The sequence below is a fragment of the Paramisgurnus dabryanus genome, chromosome 3, assembly GCF_030506205.2.
Source record: "Paramisgurnus dabryanus chromosome 3, PD_genome_1.1, whole genome shotgun sequence".
NCBI lineage: Eukaryota > Metazoa > Chordata > Actinopteri > Cypriniformes > Cobitidae > Paramisgurnus > Paramisgurnus dabryanus.
In genome coordinates this window covers 39,360,821-39,377,578 of record NC_133339.1, presented here as the reverse complement: position 1 = coordinate 39,377,578, position 16,758 = coordinate 39,360,821, and the positions used below count along the sequence as shown (strand labels likewise).

At 36.1% G+C, this 16,758-nt stretch overlaps 3 protein-coding genes across 5 annotated transcripts; 1 reads left to right on the top strand and 2 right to left on the bottom strand.

The window, feature by feature from the left end:
- Positions 1-2,989: 2,989 nt before the first annotated feature.
- On the bottom strand, positions 2,990-7,315 carry LOC135744886 (uncharacterized). Its single transcript, XM_065263268.2, has 4 exons — positions 6,887-7,315; positions 5,874-5,995; positions 5,354-5,468; positions 2,990-5,053 (listed from the first exon to the last, which is right to left on the bottom strand). The coding sequence occupies exons 1-4, from the start codon at positions 7,152-7,154 to the stop codon at positions 4,887-4,889; spliced, it is 672 nt and encodes a 223-aa protein (XP_065119340.1). The 5' UTR covers positions 7,155-7,315; the 3' UTR covers positions 2,990-4,886.
- A 1,838-nt stretch (positions 7,316-9,153) lies between these two features.
- On the bottom strand, positions 9,154-10,738 carry LOC135744884 (uncharacterized). Its single transcript, XM_065263264.2, has 3 exons — positions 10,246-10,738; positions 10,064-10,169; positions 9,154-9,934 (listed from the first exon to the last, which is right to left on the bottom strand). Exons 1-3 carry the CDS (start codon positions 10,543-10,545, stop codon positions 9,324-9,326), a joined length of 1,017 nt encoding a protein of 338 aa, XP_065119336.1. The 5' UTR covers positions 10,546-10,738; the 3' UTR covers positions 9,154-9,323.
- Positions 10,396-16,497, top strand: pgls (6-phosphogluconolactonase). 3 transcript variants are annotated; one of them, XM_065263266.2, is made up of 6 exons: positions 10,396-10,526; positions 12,852-13,124; positions 14,498-14,605; positions 14,689-14,790; positions 15,088-15,228; positions 15,501-16,497. In XM_065263266.2, the coding sequence occupies exons 2-6, from the start codon at positions 12,858-12,860 to the stop codon at positions 15,645-15,647; spliced, it is 765 nt and encodes a 254-aa protein (XP_065119338.1). In that variant the 5' UTR covers positions 10,396-10,526; positions 12,852-12,857; the 3' UTR covers positions 15,648-16,497. The 3 variants fall into 3 exon arrangements, with proteins under 3 accessions (XP_065119338.1, XP_065119337.1, XP_065119339.1); XM_065263265.2 differs by lacking the exon at positions 10,396-10,526 and adding an exon at positions 11,221-11,322 and having other exon boundaries at positions 15,501-16,496; XM_065263267.2 differs by lacking the exon at positions 10,396-10,526 and adding an exon at positions 11,720-12,027.
- The last annotated feature ends 261 nt before the right edge of the window (positions 16,498-16,758 follow it).

The following is a 16,758-nucleotide window of genomic DNA, read 5'->3' as shown; positions in this document are numbered from 1 at the left end:
GAAAATTAAAAAAAGTGTCGGGCAACATAAAATAAAGGCTCGCGGGGAATGAGTTAAATATGGCATAGTATGTTTGGAGGACAAGCCAAAAGAGGTGTGTTTGACTTCATGTGGCATCACAAGAACGTCAAGCGCATGATATCAATACAGCGAGCGAGATTCGGGAGTCGACTACTCTATTTGTTTCGAATCGGCCTCGCCGTATTTTGATGTCATCTGCATGTTGGTCGCCGAACGTGAGACGTCAAAATTATGTTTAGTCGCATAAAATCAGTCCATTTCCTAGCATGCAAGTGATTACTTTGTTTCATCAGAACGATACACTGTTAAAAAAGATGAACGACAAGACGTTGCTTCCTTCTATTGTAATGAATTGAAGGCAAAATGTTCGTCCATGGGCACTGCCATGTTATGCAAAAACGTCAGTTTGGAATCAGGACATGCGCAGAAGGAATCGTTCGTGGAGCCGCGTTATCAAACCCCGCCCAACTCATTTTTGTCGGTGTGAAATAACACAGAAATAGAAAATTAATAGTTATATCTTCAATCTTCCCTCGAAGCTCGAGAATCCGCTCAGAGAAGCTGTCAATCACAAATGTCAATTAACGACACACCCCATTTCTATAGCATCAATTTACTAGCTAAATGAACCTCATCATAAAATTAACAATTGAACATATCAGCATGATAACAACTAACTACCCTACAGGACCAAAACCATCTTTCGGGAAAATTTTATTGGGTAATTTTTTTATTCTGACCCGAGTCCTGCTCGTTTGCATGAAGAGGGCGGGGTTTATGACTTGTAATGCAGCCAGCCACCAGGGGGAGATCAAAGAGCCAGCGGTATGGAGCGAATTTTGCGCCAGAAATATACAAACAAATCCAGCATTTTGCAAACAAACTCAATCTGCTTTGCAAAGGGAAAACTCCACTCGCAAACAAACAGAAAATGCTTTGCAAATAATAAAGGCAATTTAAGAGAAAATGCAGAGGTGTTACAAATATGTACTGTGTTTTGTAATTGTGACCATGATTTTCTCACAAATGTGACCCCGAGTTTCTCACAAATGTGACCATGCAATCCAAAACAGCAGATGGTGCTGTTTCAACTTTTTCAGGCATTTTCAACTAGTCTCCCTGAAAAGCCCTGAATTTTAACCTTCATATCACTCCTGACAGTGCCAGCAACTGAATAAAGACAAATTTAATTTGCCGGGCTCATTCTGTTAATCTCATTGGATTTATTGAAAGTGTTAATAATAATAAATGTTTGTTAATAGGAAAAAACTCTGTGTGTCAAGACATTGAATTCAACTTACAATGCAGGATAATAAATTAAACTCTTTGGAGCAAGAGTGTGGTAGGGACCGTTTTGTAATTCCTGTTGAATTATCATCTGAAACCTTTCTCAAAGAATTCACATCTACCCCCCAAGACAACTAGGGTGGATTCACTACAGTGGTTCAGTCTAGGAATGCTGAAATGATTGAGAAATGATCACAGCACGATGGTGTAAAACTGTTTATTTCTGGTCAATTATCACCCCTCTGCAACTTATACCAACGATGGAAATAAGCGCAGTAATAATAGCAAAATATTTGGGAGAGCATTGCTTGAATATATTAACACTAAATCAAAACTAAAACAACAGATTGGTAAATGAAAAGGTTTAATAACAGTACTGACTTAAAGTTGCAATTGAAATGGTTACACTATAATTGCATGAAATGGTAAATAATACGTAGCACAATTAACTGATTCCAATGTATGTTGAGATATTACCTTATAGTATAGAGAACAGAGAAAGAAAGAAAGTTTAGAAGAAAGAGATTCACATTTAAGAACTGGAATCTTGGCCTAAACCCAAGAACTCAGGTGAAGAAGCAAAGGGAAAAAGGTAAATGCCAAAAGCCAGGAGCTCATGAAAACCAAGACCTTCATTCTTTATCCCTTGACCATGTGACTAAACCTAACATGATACATTCAAACTGACCAAATCAGAAGATCATCTTTGTAAAGAATTCGAATGTCCATGTAGGGACGTAGCAGAATGCCCTTAAAGGTATATGAGCACAATTACATGAGCACATTATATGACAACCTTTAACGCCCACTGTCCTGGATAAACAGCTGTGACAAGAGTCTTTGATCACTATCAGCACAGGAATGCAAATGGTACAGGATGGAAAAGGGGGTTGTGACAAGTTGTGACAAAGTAATAAATTCCTATATGTTTAATCTTACACCAACATTGGCTGTCTGGACAGAGTGGCAGTTCAAGCAACAGTAACCAACCAACCAGGATCATAGTCACAGCACTCTGAAGATAAACTTCTACAAAATGTTAATCCTTTTAAAGTTGGTCTTAGCTTGTCAGGCAAGAAGGACCAGCATAAACCAGCTACTTTCACCCCAGCCAAGCTGGCAAAGCTTCCACCTAGTCAAGCTGGTTTTGGCTGGTGTGATCAGCTGGTCTTTCAGCCTGACCAGCTATAAAAGCAAAAATCCTTCTAAAACTAGCTTAAGCTCCAACCAGACTGGAACACCATCTTAAACCAGTCAACCAGCATATGCTGGTAATAGCTGTTATTTTTCTGCAGGGAATATAATACATTTTATTTATAATGCACTTTCTAGAACTCAAAGCACCATAATATAAGAGATTCTCAGGAACATACACATACAACAGTAAACAAGTTAGTAATAATCAATCAGCAATAGTAAGCTAATTTAAAAGGATAAGTTTTTAAGGATCACTTAAAACAGTCCAGTGATGGTGAGTTTCTTATCACCAAAAGAATCGAATTTCAGAGACAGAGAATGAGACGGTGTATAGGGATTGACGATTGCAAATGTATAGAATTCAAGTTGAACACAGAATTTGTTTACTATTAACAGACATTTATTAATATCAACACTTTCAATAAATCCAGTGAGATTAACAGAATGAAGCCCAGCAAATTAAATTTGTCTTTATTCAGTTGCTGGCACTGTCAGGGGTGATATGCAAGTAAAAATTCAGGGCTTTTCAGGGAGACTAGTTGAAAATGCCTGAAAAAGTTTAAAAAGCGCCATCTGCACATTTGTGAGAAAATCATGGTCACATCTACAAAACACAGTACATATTTGCAAAGCCTCTGCATTTTTTCTCAAATTGCTTTTATTATTTGCAAAGCAGATTGAGTTTGTTTGCAAAACGCTGGATTTGTTTGTATAATTCTGGCACAAAATTCGCTCCATACAGCGGCTTCACTTTTCAAGATGTATAAAGCACACCCGATCAGAACACAGAATCTTGTTCCTCAGTGTGTCAAGAGATCCCCCTAAAAGTTACACAATGCACCTTTAATTGTAAAAAAGTGCCAAACAAAGTGTACAACTGAAACATTTTATTCACTTAAACACTTACATAAAAACTAACAACAGTATAAACATTTCTTCAAGAAACAACTGTTTTCGGAAGACAAAAGGGAAAAATATTAAAATGATAATCCAGGTAAAAGATACCCCAGAGGTACCCACCCTACCCAAAAAAGTGGTATGGTTCATGTAGTTATATATTGCTTGTTATCAATGACTATTCCCTTTAATTTCATCACTTGCTTGTCATTTCTGTTTCATGTGTTACTTCATTAAATGATCAGCCAATCAGAGCGATCGCTTATTCTAATGCTCTCTGCCACCAATTGAATGTGGTTAATCCCCTGAAAGAAAGACAAACAATAATTGGGTTCCCTTCCCATCCACACGTGAAGCGAATCTTTTCAAAATTTGCAAAAAAAGAAACAAACAAATGCGAATTAAGTGCATTTCCATCAATTTGTTTAAGCGAATGATGGTGCAGTAACCAACAGTAAACAAAACAAGGCACGGATCAGGACTTGATGTAGTCACGATAGGGCAAGTTATTCATTTATTAGCAGTGCAGCTTGTAATTGCCAAACTGAATGCTGTGCACAGAAGAAGGAATGCAACATTTTTGATGCAGGCACTAGCAGCAAGGGCATTGCGATGATGTCAAGCACCATATATGGTAAAGACGATGACGGAGAAAAAGCTAGACGGTCAGTCATGTGGGTTTAATGTTCGTTTGTTCAGAATTAATTAGGCAAATGCATTTCCATCTCCCATTATTCGCGTTCTCTTTTTCACATAAATCAAAAACCACCTCAAGCGAGCGTAAATTAAGAGATTTTACTCAAAGTTTGGCGTTTCCGTCACTTGTTTTTGATGCAATAAAATGCGTATAAAATCACAGTGATGGAAACATGTCTTGCTAGTGCTTTGGTCAACAACTGAGCGTCATCTAGATGTGTCACACCCTAAGATGCATATAATGTACACTGTATGATCATGTATTTAGGTCCATCAGTAACTTTTCTGAAAGGTTTCTCTTTTATGGTTTATGGGACAGAATAACCATCAGAATATTTGTAACAGAAACATTTTTAGACTAAAGTGAAAAATAGATGTTTAACTAATGCACTGGTGTGTATTAAAACCATGTTTGTATGTGTAGCTTTTACCACATTCGACACAACTATAAGGCTTTTCTCCGGTGTGGCTTCGGAGATGCACAGTAAGAGAACACTTTTGGGAAAAACTCTTCCCACAGTCCATGCACGTGTACGGCCTCTCACCAGAATGAGTTCGCTGGTGTATTGTCAGGTAGGTTTTTTGGGCAAACCGTTTGCCACAAATTGTACAGCCAAAAGGTTTTTCTCCAGTGTGTGTCCGCATGTGTACCTTTAGATAGCTTAAATAGCTAAAAGCTTTTCCACAGAGTACGCATTCAATCTTTTTATCTTCTGAAGCACTTGTTTGGTTTTGCATACTGCTGAATTTAACGCTACTTGTAAAAGTTGAAACAAGCTCATCAGTTTTCAGATGTGGCTGTGTTGGACTGTTTCCATTTGTAGAAAGTCTAGCATTAAGAGTTTGTATTTCTGCTGTAGGTTTGATTTCACTTGGTCACATGTAGGTATTGTGTATGTGATAAAATCTGCTGAACTCTCAGCATCAAATCTCTCATTGCTGCCCACTGAAGGTCCTGTAATGACATAAATAACACACATAAATCAGAGATAATGAAGATAATATGAGGAGCTCCGATGCAAAAGCCTCTAAACGCCACCTCCGATAATATATAATACATGATATAAACCAAATTCTCTCGGCCTTTATTATACGTTTATCAAATACGTTTGCTTTAAATCTGCTTAATCCTAGGCCTCGGGTCATTCAGAAATACGTTTTTATATACTTTTTAAATAACACCCTGAGCCCCCATAAATATTTAAACCTAAAATCACCCCTGGATAATACAGAGATAATACAATAGTTTTCATACCTGTATTTCTCAAACTGTTGCTTTTATCTTCAGTTTTATTTTTACTTGGGCAATCCTCAAATGTCTCATCTTTAATCAGGATCGTGTCTGGTTCTTCATCCAACAAATCAACTGTCTAAGAAACAAAAAAAAAAATAAAGTACTTGAAGAGTTGTGGTCAGCCAAAGAGTTTCTTTTAATACCCGACACTGATACCGATATTGAAAAGGCAATGTGGCCGATTGGCCAATATGAGGAAAAATATAACACAAATGTAATTGAGTGACAAAGAGAACATTGCTGAAACTAAATAAACATTTATTGTGTATAATATGTATAAATATATCAAATAAGTACTTGAAAAAACAGTCTGTCAGACACTTGCCTTACATCTGAGTGTCTGAGTCGTTAGAAAAAACTATTCTAAGGAACAGAAAGATTTTTTGGCCAATGCCACAAATTGGAAAATCTCAGATATCGAAAATCCCAGATACCGATATCAAGACAATAAACAGCAGTACTGTATATAATATTAACCAACCTCGACTGAAGAGCTCAGATTTGTGTCCTCATTTTGACCGATGTTTGACTCCTCGTGTCTCCACAGGTTCATGCACCAGTCCTTACCAAACACATTGTCAATTGCAGGACGATGTCCAGTATCTGTTAAAAATACAAGCATTAGTTATTTAACACTACCACATGTACAAGGTTCTTTTGCAGGAAATGGACATTTTTACCTAAAATAAAATTTAACAGAAATAGGAAAAAAAGGGAAAAAAAATACAGCCTTAAAAAGTACTAACTATTAAAATAAAAGGCATAACAGTGTTTTAGATATTATATAGGAATTTTTTAAAAATTATATTCTTTGTAAGATATTTTTTATATTTATATTGTAATTGAATTATTTTAAATAAAATATACATTTATAATAAAATATAACAGTCACAAAAAAAGTAAAAGCTTTAATTTTAAAAGAATTTTGGAAATATTTTAAGTATTTAAATTTTTGGTCATTATACAAACTGTACAAATATTTCCTAACTTCCATAGCTCTAGAATCTAAAATATGCAACCATATTTTTTGCACTAACTAGAAGTAAACAGGAAATTATCTGTAATGATTGGTAATAAACATATTTATGCCAACAACTATTTATTGCACCAAGGCCATCGGTCTCAAATGTAAGTCTAGACAGAGCCCTGCATATGATTCATGTGCCACAACTCCCATATATCCCAGTGTAATTTCCATGGAAAGTTTCCCTAATTTTATCCTGTGCATTATTATAGTAATAAGTCATGTGGACAAAACATCAACGAGAAGCCTGCCTGTACACTTCTTAATATAAACACAAGCTGGGATTGGTCAAGGGTACGAGCTCAGTTGTGGGGGTTGAACCTTAAAACAGCTTAGAGCTCAAATAACCGTAAATTCGTGCATCATATTTAGTCTAAATTTGATCAAATTTCTTAATTCAACAAGCTACGTGTATATAACACACAACCCGTGCATTATAATACAGAACAATGTAAAATTATATAAATAACCTGTCAGTTCGTCGCGGGCGCTGAATGAAGCTTCAGTCTCGTTCATCCTGCTGGCGTTTCTCCGGGCAGCCTGAAGTTCAGTCTCCAGAAACCGACATTTCTTTCTCAGAGAGTCGTTTTCTTTTGTACATCGCGATATCTCTAATCCCAACAACGAATAATTCTCATCGAAAAGTTTGCCTATTTCAACAACAGCTGCTTTCGCCATCACTTCCATTATGGATGTTAACTGTGTGTGAAAATCAAGAGTGTTCATGATGTCCATCATTTACCGGAGCTCTTAGTAAAATGGTCAGATTTTTCGCAGTCGTAATCTTTTAATAAAGATGCTTTGCCTGTACTCGACAAAAAGAGAAAACCTTTATGCTCAAACCATTACGATATTTAGATACAGACCACCAATGCAAACCATAAACAGCGTCTGACAGAAAAGCATCATGGGAGGAATTACCGTAAAGCGCCGTATAGAAAGACCGACATAATGCAAATCCCCACATAACGCCTCTCAGTTTCGTCTTATCTTACAGCAGTGTATTTATAATATATATATAAAGACATTTAATAATAAGACAATTAAGAGTTGTATTAAGACATTTAGTTGACCCAAAAATGAACATTCTGTCATCATTTACATACTCTTATGTTGTTACAAACCTGTATTTCTTGGTTCTTCTGAATGGTTAACAAAGAGGAAGATTAGGAATGTATGAAACCAAACCGCTCAGAGACCCAATTGACTTCCATTGACTAGCATTCTTTTCCTACTATGGAAGTCAATTGGGGCCTCTGATCGGTTTGGTTTCAAACATTCCTCAAAATATCTTCCTTGTTTTTTATACAGGCTTGTAAACTATCCCGTTAAGTAGTTTTTACAAACAAACCTTACAAAAAACAATTCTGGTATGTATCTTGAGACAAAACAATGACACTGATATATGTAAAGATGTGTCAGTGCAAGGTGTTTTTTTTAATTAAGGAAGCGCAAACTCGCATTTTAGTCTGGGACTAGCACAAGTCCTGCCCAGGAAATCGCCTTATAGGGGTGGTCTTAGTCCCAGACTAAAATGCATGTTTGAGCTGCCTTAAGTTTAAAACAACTTGCACTGACACACATATATCAGTGTTATTGTTTTGTCTCAAAATGCACATCAGTAATGTTTTTGTTTTTTTTGTAAGGTTTCTTTGTAAAAACTACCTAAATGTCCTAATATAACTAAGGACTAGTCCTGGATTAAACTGCCTGGGTAGGACAGGGTTTATCCTAGTCCCAGACTAAAATGCATTTTTGAGCAACATGTTTTGAAACTGCCCCTATAAACATATTTAACATAAAGCATAAAACAACTGAGTTTGCTATAGGGGTTCAGGGACATCATGGACAAAATTGTAATTTCCCTGTGAAATTTGAAATGGGAAAAATTAAATAACATGAGTTGCAAAACCATGTCTGTTTTTTACTTTGTCACAGATATTACAGCAAATATTACCAGGCTCTTCATCAGACCATGTGTGCTCAAAACGTCACTTTGATGCCATGCATTAGTTTTTAATAATAAATATTTTTGGAGCTTTGGTGTTGCCGACTTTGCATTACTACACTACTACGTTTTTTGTTGAACACCCAATTTAGATTGATGTGCGTGCTTTTGCCTGTTTTCCTAATATTACCAGAGTGGAAAAACAATCTTTCATGTTTCATGAAAAAATAGCAATGTACATAACTGTTACCCTACCTTGTTAACAGTTTGATGGTAACATAATAAATTTTGGACGACACTTTTTACAGAACCGGCAATATAATCACCTGTGTGTTTAAGTAAAACATATATGCATCTTTCTTAATATTCCTTTGGAAAACTGATAAAGCTCCAAAAACCAAATACACTGAGAAGCATCTCTATACTTGCATTGTGGAAAATATAAATACGTGTAGACTGTTGTGCATTGTAAAAAATACAAGTCTAATAATAAACAAAACTGTATATGGTATTTTCTTCACATATACAGTATATTTTTAGAGAATAGATTTAAAATAATATTTTCAATGACTGTATGAGTATGACTTTTGGTTAATCGTTAACCTCCTAAGACCCGAGCTTTGGTTTGTCTTTTTTCAGATTTTTTAAAGATAATTAAGATAAGTTGGAAACCACTGATGAGTTCATTTGTTAAACACTGTAGAAAAATGGGAGCTAATATTGAGATTTGTAGATGCTCTGCAGCCAACTGGGCTTTGTTGTCTTGGTCAATAAAGTATGATTTTTGGCACCTGGAAGTCCTAAAAAATATTTATTTTTTAAAGAGAGAAACAAACAGTTTGCATGTAATGCAGAGTATGATGCACCGTATTGGCAGATCCAATATTCACATGATATCTCTGAACATAAAAAGTGCACAAATGTTAAAGGCCATCATATTTTTTATGCATTGCCATTGATCAGCCATTGCAAGACTGACAAGACAGGTGTTTATTAAGGTTACATTTTTTCGTGAAGCCTTTGCCGCAGTTTGTACAGCTGAATGGTTTTTCTCCAGTGTGACTTCGCAGATGCATATCCAGAGTACATTTCTGAATGAAGCCCTTTCCACAGAGCAGACAGCGATACGGTTTCTCTCCAGTGTGTGTGCGCTGATGGGTGTACAGGTGTCCTTTCTGCGTGTACCTCTTACCGCAAAGCGTGCACCTGTAGGGCTTCTCACCCGTGTGACTCCTCTGATGTACCTCGAGTTGACTGAAACACCTGAACCTCTTTGAACAGTAGGTGCAAACAAAACGCTTGTCCACTGAAAAAGCATCACTGTGCGTTCTTATGGACTTTGGCACGGTCAAACTCTGTGGTCGGCCAAATGGAGAATGGTCTGGTTCCGATGCACGCTTTTGAGATGATAACCGCAATACCTGGTTTATTGTCATTTTTTGAGGCGAAATGTCTCTTTTTGATTGGAGTGAGATTGATTTTGCTGTTTCATGTTCTTGGCTTCCTTTGTCAACAACAGGAACCTCATCTACAGCATCCTTGATGGGCAATAGATTTACATCTGGGGTTCCTGATATTAAGTGAAAGTGGGGGTTATGTCTGAGAATATATATTTATGTTCAGTTTAGTTATATTGTACGTATCTCAGAAAAATCATTCATTGCTCAATCGTATATATAATATATTTGGTATAACTCACCCTCTTCACTGTTGTCCCATTCTTTGATTTCCACATCATGTACCTCCTTCTTTATCATATTAACGGGCTGGTTTATCTCACTTTCCATTGATACTCTGTATTCACCCTGTCAATGACACAAAAATATCATTTTCAGCAGCTCACAGGCATGTTTGCCCATTGAGATAATGAAGAGAACTTACCTGATTTCTTTGATTTATTTTAGGGGTGCAATTTATTGATTCGCTAACTGTCTGTCCGTTTGTCCTCGTGTCATCGTTTATCTCTCTGTGCCTGTGTGGAAGTGCAGTCCATTGCTGGAGCTCCATCAACTTTAATCTCTTCCTCAAATCGGCGATTTCACTGCGACTGCGCGTCACCTCCGACTGCCAAACTTCACACTCTATGTCGACAAGTTTGCTTATCTCCAATACCGCTGTTTTCATCAGGGTTTCCATGACGGAGGCTAACTGAGTCTGAAAGGGTGAGAGAGTAGACACCATCTCCTACTATTTCAACTAGCTGTCAAATGAGAACTCAAACTTTTCACAGATACACGTAGTTATCTGTTATCCTGAAAAAAACCCCCAATACTACTAATATTTGTTTAACGCTAACGTAAGACGGATGTATACTAATGTTTACTATAATGTGCATACTACTAACACATTCAGGTTTGTTTTCTACTATTGCTTCTGTGTGCGCAGATAATGATTGGGTTATGAATACAAAGCTCACTGGCGCCATCTATTGAAATGGAGCGATTTTAGTAAAAATATAATTTTTTTATTTAAAAAAAACGTAAATGTTAAACAAAAATATTGATTTAATTTATTTATACCATATAGGTGCATATCATTATATGTGTATATTTTTATTTAACAAATGTATATTTATTATATATATATATATATATATATATATATATATATATATATATATATATATATATATATATATATATATATATATATATATATATATATATATATATATATATATATATATATATATTTCCTTTTTTTCATATTAAAATATGATTGCGATTTTCTTCCCATATGACTACGAAATTTACCAAATATTTAGTAACACACAAATGATTTAAAGAAAATAAGCTTAAACGTTTAGGGAAAATATCTCTTAAGTAGTTACGTACTACGTTACCCATAATGCACCACATTCCATTCGCTACGATGATTGGATGAAGTCTGATCGCATGAGAAACACTTGAGGGTGGAAGTGAATGCAAACTCACGCACTACATTTTGAAACATTTGATGGTGAGCTATAGATTTGCTGTGTTTTTTTTAAGCTGGCATGATTTGTGTATTTTGATCGACATTGTTTATTGGTAGCCCGACTTTGTAGTTCTCTAATACTACGGTTTATATTGTGATCAGTGCTTCATTCATTTGATTTCATTATCCCTGAACAGTGTCCAAGTTCTGCACATTAAACAGGAATTTATTCACACAATTTCTTATTTTATAAGGACAATTAACCGATGCTGAACGTTTCTGTATAAGAAATCACATATTTGCTCTTATTTGTTGAAGTTTTGCAGTGTCAGTGTATGACTTCACTTTAGCATTCTCATGCTTACTATGCAACAGTTATTGAGAATGAGGAGATGTCGTCACGACACAGTGCCCCACCCCCAGAGACCGCGTTATCCTCCCCTTTCCACCATTTTGGGTGGTAACCCGCCAAACTCGTTCATTGTTTGTATTGGTAGTAGAGGAGGTTGTCGCGCTATTTTAGAATGCCTGGAAAACACTGCTGTGTAAAAAAAATGCTCCAGTGTCTCCCACGATTGTCGTGGAAAGTCTAGGAACCATTTGTTACTGTTTTTTCGTTTCCCTAAATGGAAAAAGTTTCAAGGAGTAAGGAGAGCATGTCTCCGATGTGACAAGAAGACGTCGGATTTCTTGGGTGGCTGCAGTTAGAAGGACATTACTTTTGACCGCATCTCCGAGTCGATGAGAGTGTGTTAAAATTCATTAACATACAAAATAATATTCACCTTATGTTCAATAAACATGCATTGACACTATTTTTGTACTCTTTTACAAAGACATACAATGTACATCACTGCATGTAATACATTAATACTATATATATAGGCACTATTTCATTTGAACTTAACTGAGCTGGATGATACATCACTGTTTGATCCACAGAAGCAAACTTTGTTATTTTCCTGTTATTACTGTTAAGCTGCTTTGATACAATCTTGATTGTAAAAAGCACTATATAAATAAAAGTGACTTGACTAAAGGTGAAGCAACTTACCTTTGCCAGTACAATGTTTTTTTTCACAAGGCTTGTAACGTTAGATGACCAAGTTGTGCACCCAGCCGCAGCAGAATGTTTTGTAGCTTTCCAATGACTTCAGGCTTTTAAATTCTTGCATAGTGTAATAAATGATGCCGAAAACCAAGTAATTAACAGCTGCAGGCACCTCGTATGGATCGACGTTTTTAATATCCGCAAGCTTCTCTAAATACCTCTGTTTGGCATTGGTTGTAAGTTTCTCCCTGTAAGGACCCTTTTGCCGCATTCTTCTCCATTTCTGCTCAATTTTACTCGAAATTTATATTACAATTTCTGCCCTTTCCCGCTCTGTCTTTGAATTGCTCATACACTGTTGCTCCTGGCAACCGTTAGCGTGCCCTCCCAAAATGGTGGACGGGCTCAATTTGTCACGTGACAGCAAGCTACCGTGACGCATGTCCTCATTCTCAATAGCATTGGTTGCCTGAATCTGAAGTGACTGTCATAATCAAAGTCTTCATCTTTTGTGTTTCAGTGAGTGATGTCTGGACGAAGAGTAGTGGTTTTCTCCTCTGCAGAAGAGCTTGGGATGACTCTGGCCCAGCTGGTGTCCTCTCGAGCAGAGAAAGCTCTCAGCACAGGTGCAAGTTGCTTCTCTCTGGGCCTTTCTGGAGGGAGTCTGGTGAACATACTTGGTAAAGACTTACCTGCTGTTCCAAACCTAGACTGCAGCAAATGGCTCATAGGGTTCTGTGATGAGAGACTTGTGCCATTCAATGATGCTGAGAGCACTTACGGTTTATACAAGGTAGGAAAGAGCGCTCACAAACATGAAACAAAATTCTCCTATAATTTTGTCATCCTCATGCCATTCCAGATTTATGTAACTTAATTTCTTCAGCTGAACAGAGAAATATTTTTATATAAGAATGTTGTCGTTTTGTCTTCTTAATTGGAAGTCAACAAGGTGAAGCTCAAAAAAAGCACAAACATCTATCATTAAAGTAATCCAAATTACTCCAGTGGAGACAAATTGCTTCACTGTTTTCCTATGGATAAAAGCGACTGCCTAAATGTAAATGTCTTCTGAAGCAAAATTATATGTTTGTAAGGAAAAACTATAGATTGTTAGAGCTTATTTAGTGAGAATTAATTAAATTAAAGGTCACCTAATATGGGAAATTCACTTGTATATGTTGTTTGAACATAATTGTGTGTTGCCTGTGAGTGTACATAACTACCCTGTAATGATAAAAATCTGCCCACTTTTTAAAAACCTTTTCACGGTACAAGTTTTTGGCATTTTCTGAGCAAACTGACATCACTTTGCACAGGCCCCACCCACAACTGTCCAAAGACCACAGTTAGGTCATAATTTCTATTTAAAAACCTCTTTACATAATTCACTACTCAGTCCTTCCAGAAAAAAGTTTTTTAGTGATTGTTGCGGGAAAAAATCCTTGATCTTGCGGCACGCTTTCTTAAAAAATTGCAATGGAATATGCTGGATATTTATGCAATTATATGCGATGAAATTGCGGGAACTTGCAACAACTATTTGCAGCTTTTGCATGATGTTCACGTCACTTGATAACGTTCAAATGGCAACAGGGTACATGGCTGCGCTTGTGTGAAGAAAATGCAACATTTTTCAACTTTCTGCTAAGATATATGTGATTTTTTGCTACGAAAATTGCGGGGATTATGAAATCATGCAAGCCCCACATATTTTGCGCACGAAAAATATGCAAATTATGCTGCAAAAGAGCGGGGTATTTGAAAAATGCGGCCCCCACATAAATATGTGGACTTTGGCTGATTATGCGTTGAATCATGCGATTGCATAATCACGTTTTTCTGGAGGGACTGATTACCGCACGTACATTATGAACAATGTTGTAAGGTGATTGTCTTATTAAAAATGTTGTATGTTTTTTGTATAGCAAACGGGGAGAAAAGAAAAAGCTCATTTGCATTTAAATAGACAAACACAAAAAACTTTCACCAAAAATTGGCTTTTTCAAGATAGTATACAGCAATAAATCATCTATAGATTATATGGACCTGACACTTCACAGGAACATGGGTTCACCTGCAACAAAAATAACATCTTGTAAAATGTCCATATTAGTTATTCCATATAACAAATTGATTACTCTGATTGTTTTTTGTCTCTTATAGAATCACTTATTTAGTAAAATCAACATTCCAGAAAGTAGGATTTTGGCAATAGATCCCTCTTTACCTGTGGAAGAATGTGCAAATGATTATGCTGGCAAACTACGTAAGGTGAGATTTCCTTTAGAAATAAAACCTCAGATGCTCTGTTCTGCATTTTGACTATAATCCTGACTGGATTTTTGTTCTTGTAGGCCTTTAGCACAGATCAAATTCCAGTTTTTGACATGCTGTTGCTGGGCATGGGACCAGATGGACACACCTGCTCTCTTTTTCCAGACCATCCTTTATTACAGGTTTCAAACAATCTTATAATAATGTGGCTTTAGAGTTGACTATCGGGAGATTAGTGTAATAATAACACATTTGTTTTATGATATCACTGGTATAAAATACTTCTTTTAGCACTTAAGAGTCAAATATTGCGAATTTCACTTATTATGTAAATGCCCACTAAAACTATTTCTTTGATATGTTTCAATTATATTTTTAGTTTTTATTGGTTTCTGAAAAGACAACAGACATTAGAAAGAAGTCCTTACGTACTTACCTTAGTTAGTATTACACAGTGCTACTGTATCATTTTTGAATAGGAAACCCAGAGGACTGTGGCGCCCATCAGTGATTCTCCTAAACCACCCCCTCAGCGTGTTACCTTGACGTTGCCAGTGGTCAATGCTGCTCGATGTGTTGTTTTTGTTTCAACTGGGGGCAGCAAAGCTCCAGTGCTGAAGGTAAGGGAGTTGTCCAAGCACATTTTAGGTGAGAAGGTTCCGCTTCATACCACCTATGGGAGTGTGTGGATTATATAATGCAAAAGAATGTTTATATATTGTAATCATGGTGGGATAATCTGGATCATCAGGTCATTTCAGTAAAAGCCAGACCAAATTCTTACATTTATTTTTGACCATGCTTATTTACAATGTTGAATGTTATGTTTTACCTAAAATAAAAATGTTAACTGTTTTTAAGTTTTGTAATTCTTGTATTATTTTAACTGTAGCAAGTATTTGAGGGTGGTGAAGGCCCTGCACTTCCAGCAGCACTTGTCACACCTACACATGGGGAGCTTTTCTGGTTATTAGATGAGCCAGCTGCTTCCTCCCTCACTTCTCAGGTGGAGAGGCCAGGACCTGGGGCTAAACTCTAAATTCAGAAGACCAAACTTGTAGGAACACTGTAAAGTATTCAGATGAAGTCCTTAAGAGCTCTTGTATCTTGAAAAAAATTTAGCTGTAGTTTTTACCAAAATACCATAATTACTACAGTTGTCACTACTATAAATCCATTCATTAATAAATACTGAATTTTTCAAATAATTTAAGATTTCGGTATATTTTGTGTCATTTAGACCTGTCATTTAGACCTCATAGTAAAGTTTTATGATAAAGATTGATATCCATTTTGCAATGTTTTATTTTGATTTTGATTTTGTGTTTAGTGCATTGTGTGATGCAGTAATTGTGAGTGAAAGAAATTAAATATACAGTACCTCCAGCCAATAACTTTTAACATTCCTGGATTGAATGCACACAAAAATTGTAAAACCTATAGGTCACCCTTACAAAAAATCCTGCAGGAATCCTGTAGGATTTTGGTTCTATGTGCAGGATCCTGCAGGACAGAACAAAAATCCTGCAGGACAGGGCACATTCTGAAAGAGTCGTGCATGGTTCCTGTAGGAGTCGTGTATGGTTCCTGTAGTATTCCTGCATGGTTCCTGTAGTATTCCTGCATGGTTCCTGAAGGAGTCCTCCATGGTTCCTGAAGGATTCCTGTAGGAGTCCTGCATGTTTCGTGTATAGGAGTCCTACAGGAAAATTATCACAAATCCTGTGGGATCCAGTAGGAATGTGCAGGTGTGTAGGTCCTGCAGGATTTTTTTGTAAGGGAATTAACTATCGCAAAAAGTAATGTTTGGTACAAATGGAAAATGTGGAAATATTAAATTATATTTAAATAAATATACAATTGGCCATTTATTTAGGTGAATTTTTTTAAGTGTGATATTAATGGGTCTTTAAAATAAATATTAAATACAAATGTATATTTGTCTTTACAAAAACTTTGTAAATATTTAAATAAATGAAGACTTAAGAACTTAAAAATACAAAGGAGTTCAAAATAGTATTTTTTCCTTTAAAAATATTTTGAAACTCACAAATTAACTTAAGGTTATTAAAGATTAAATGTTATTTATTAAAATAGTAAATAATAATGTTAATAAAATGTATTATAACTGAAATTGATTACAAATTCCT

Excerpts from the sequence above, each read along its gene's own strand:
- LOC135744884 (XM_065263264.2), bottom strand. The coding sequence starts at position 10,545 with ATGGTGTCTACTCTCTCACCCTTTCAGACTCAGTTAGCCTCCGTCATG. Across the intron at positions 10,170-10,245 it reads AAATAAATCAAAGAAATCAG|GGTGAATACAGAGTATCAAT; the intron begins GTAAGTTCTCTT and ends TGTCATTGACAG. Across the intron at positions 9,935-10,063 it reads ATGGGACAACAGTGAAGAGG|GAACCCCAGATGTAAATCTA; the intron begins GTGAGTTATACC and ends ACTTAATATCAG.
- LOC135744886 (XM_065263268.2), bottom strand. The coding sequence starts at position 7,154 with ATGATGGACATCATGAACACTCTTGATTTTCACACACAGTTAACATCC. Across the intron at positions 5,996-6,886 it reads CGCCCGCGACGAACTGACAG|ATACTGGACATCGTCCTGCA; the intron begins GTTATTTATATA and ends TATTTTTAACAG. Across the intron at positions 5,054-5,353 it reads CAACAGTTTGAGAAATACAG|GACCTTCAGTGGGCAGCAAT; the intron begins GTATGAAAACTA and ends ATGTCATTACAG.
- pgls (XM_065263266.2), top strand. The coding sequence starts at position 12,858 with ATGTCTGGACGAAGAGTAGTGGTTTTCTCCTCTGCAGAAGAGCTTGGG. Across the intron at positions 14,606-14,688 it reads ATGCTGGCAAACTACGTAAG|GCCTTTAGCACAGATCAAAT; the intron begins GTGAGATTTCCT and ends TTGTTCTTGTAG. Across the intron at positions 15,229-15,500 it reads GCAAAGCTCCAGTGCTGAAG|CAAGTATTTGAGGGTGGTGA; the intron begins GTAAGGGAGTTG and ends TTTTAACTGTAG.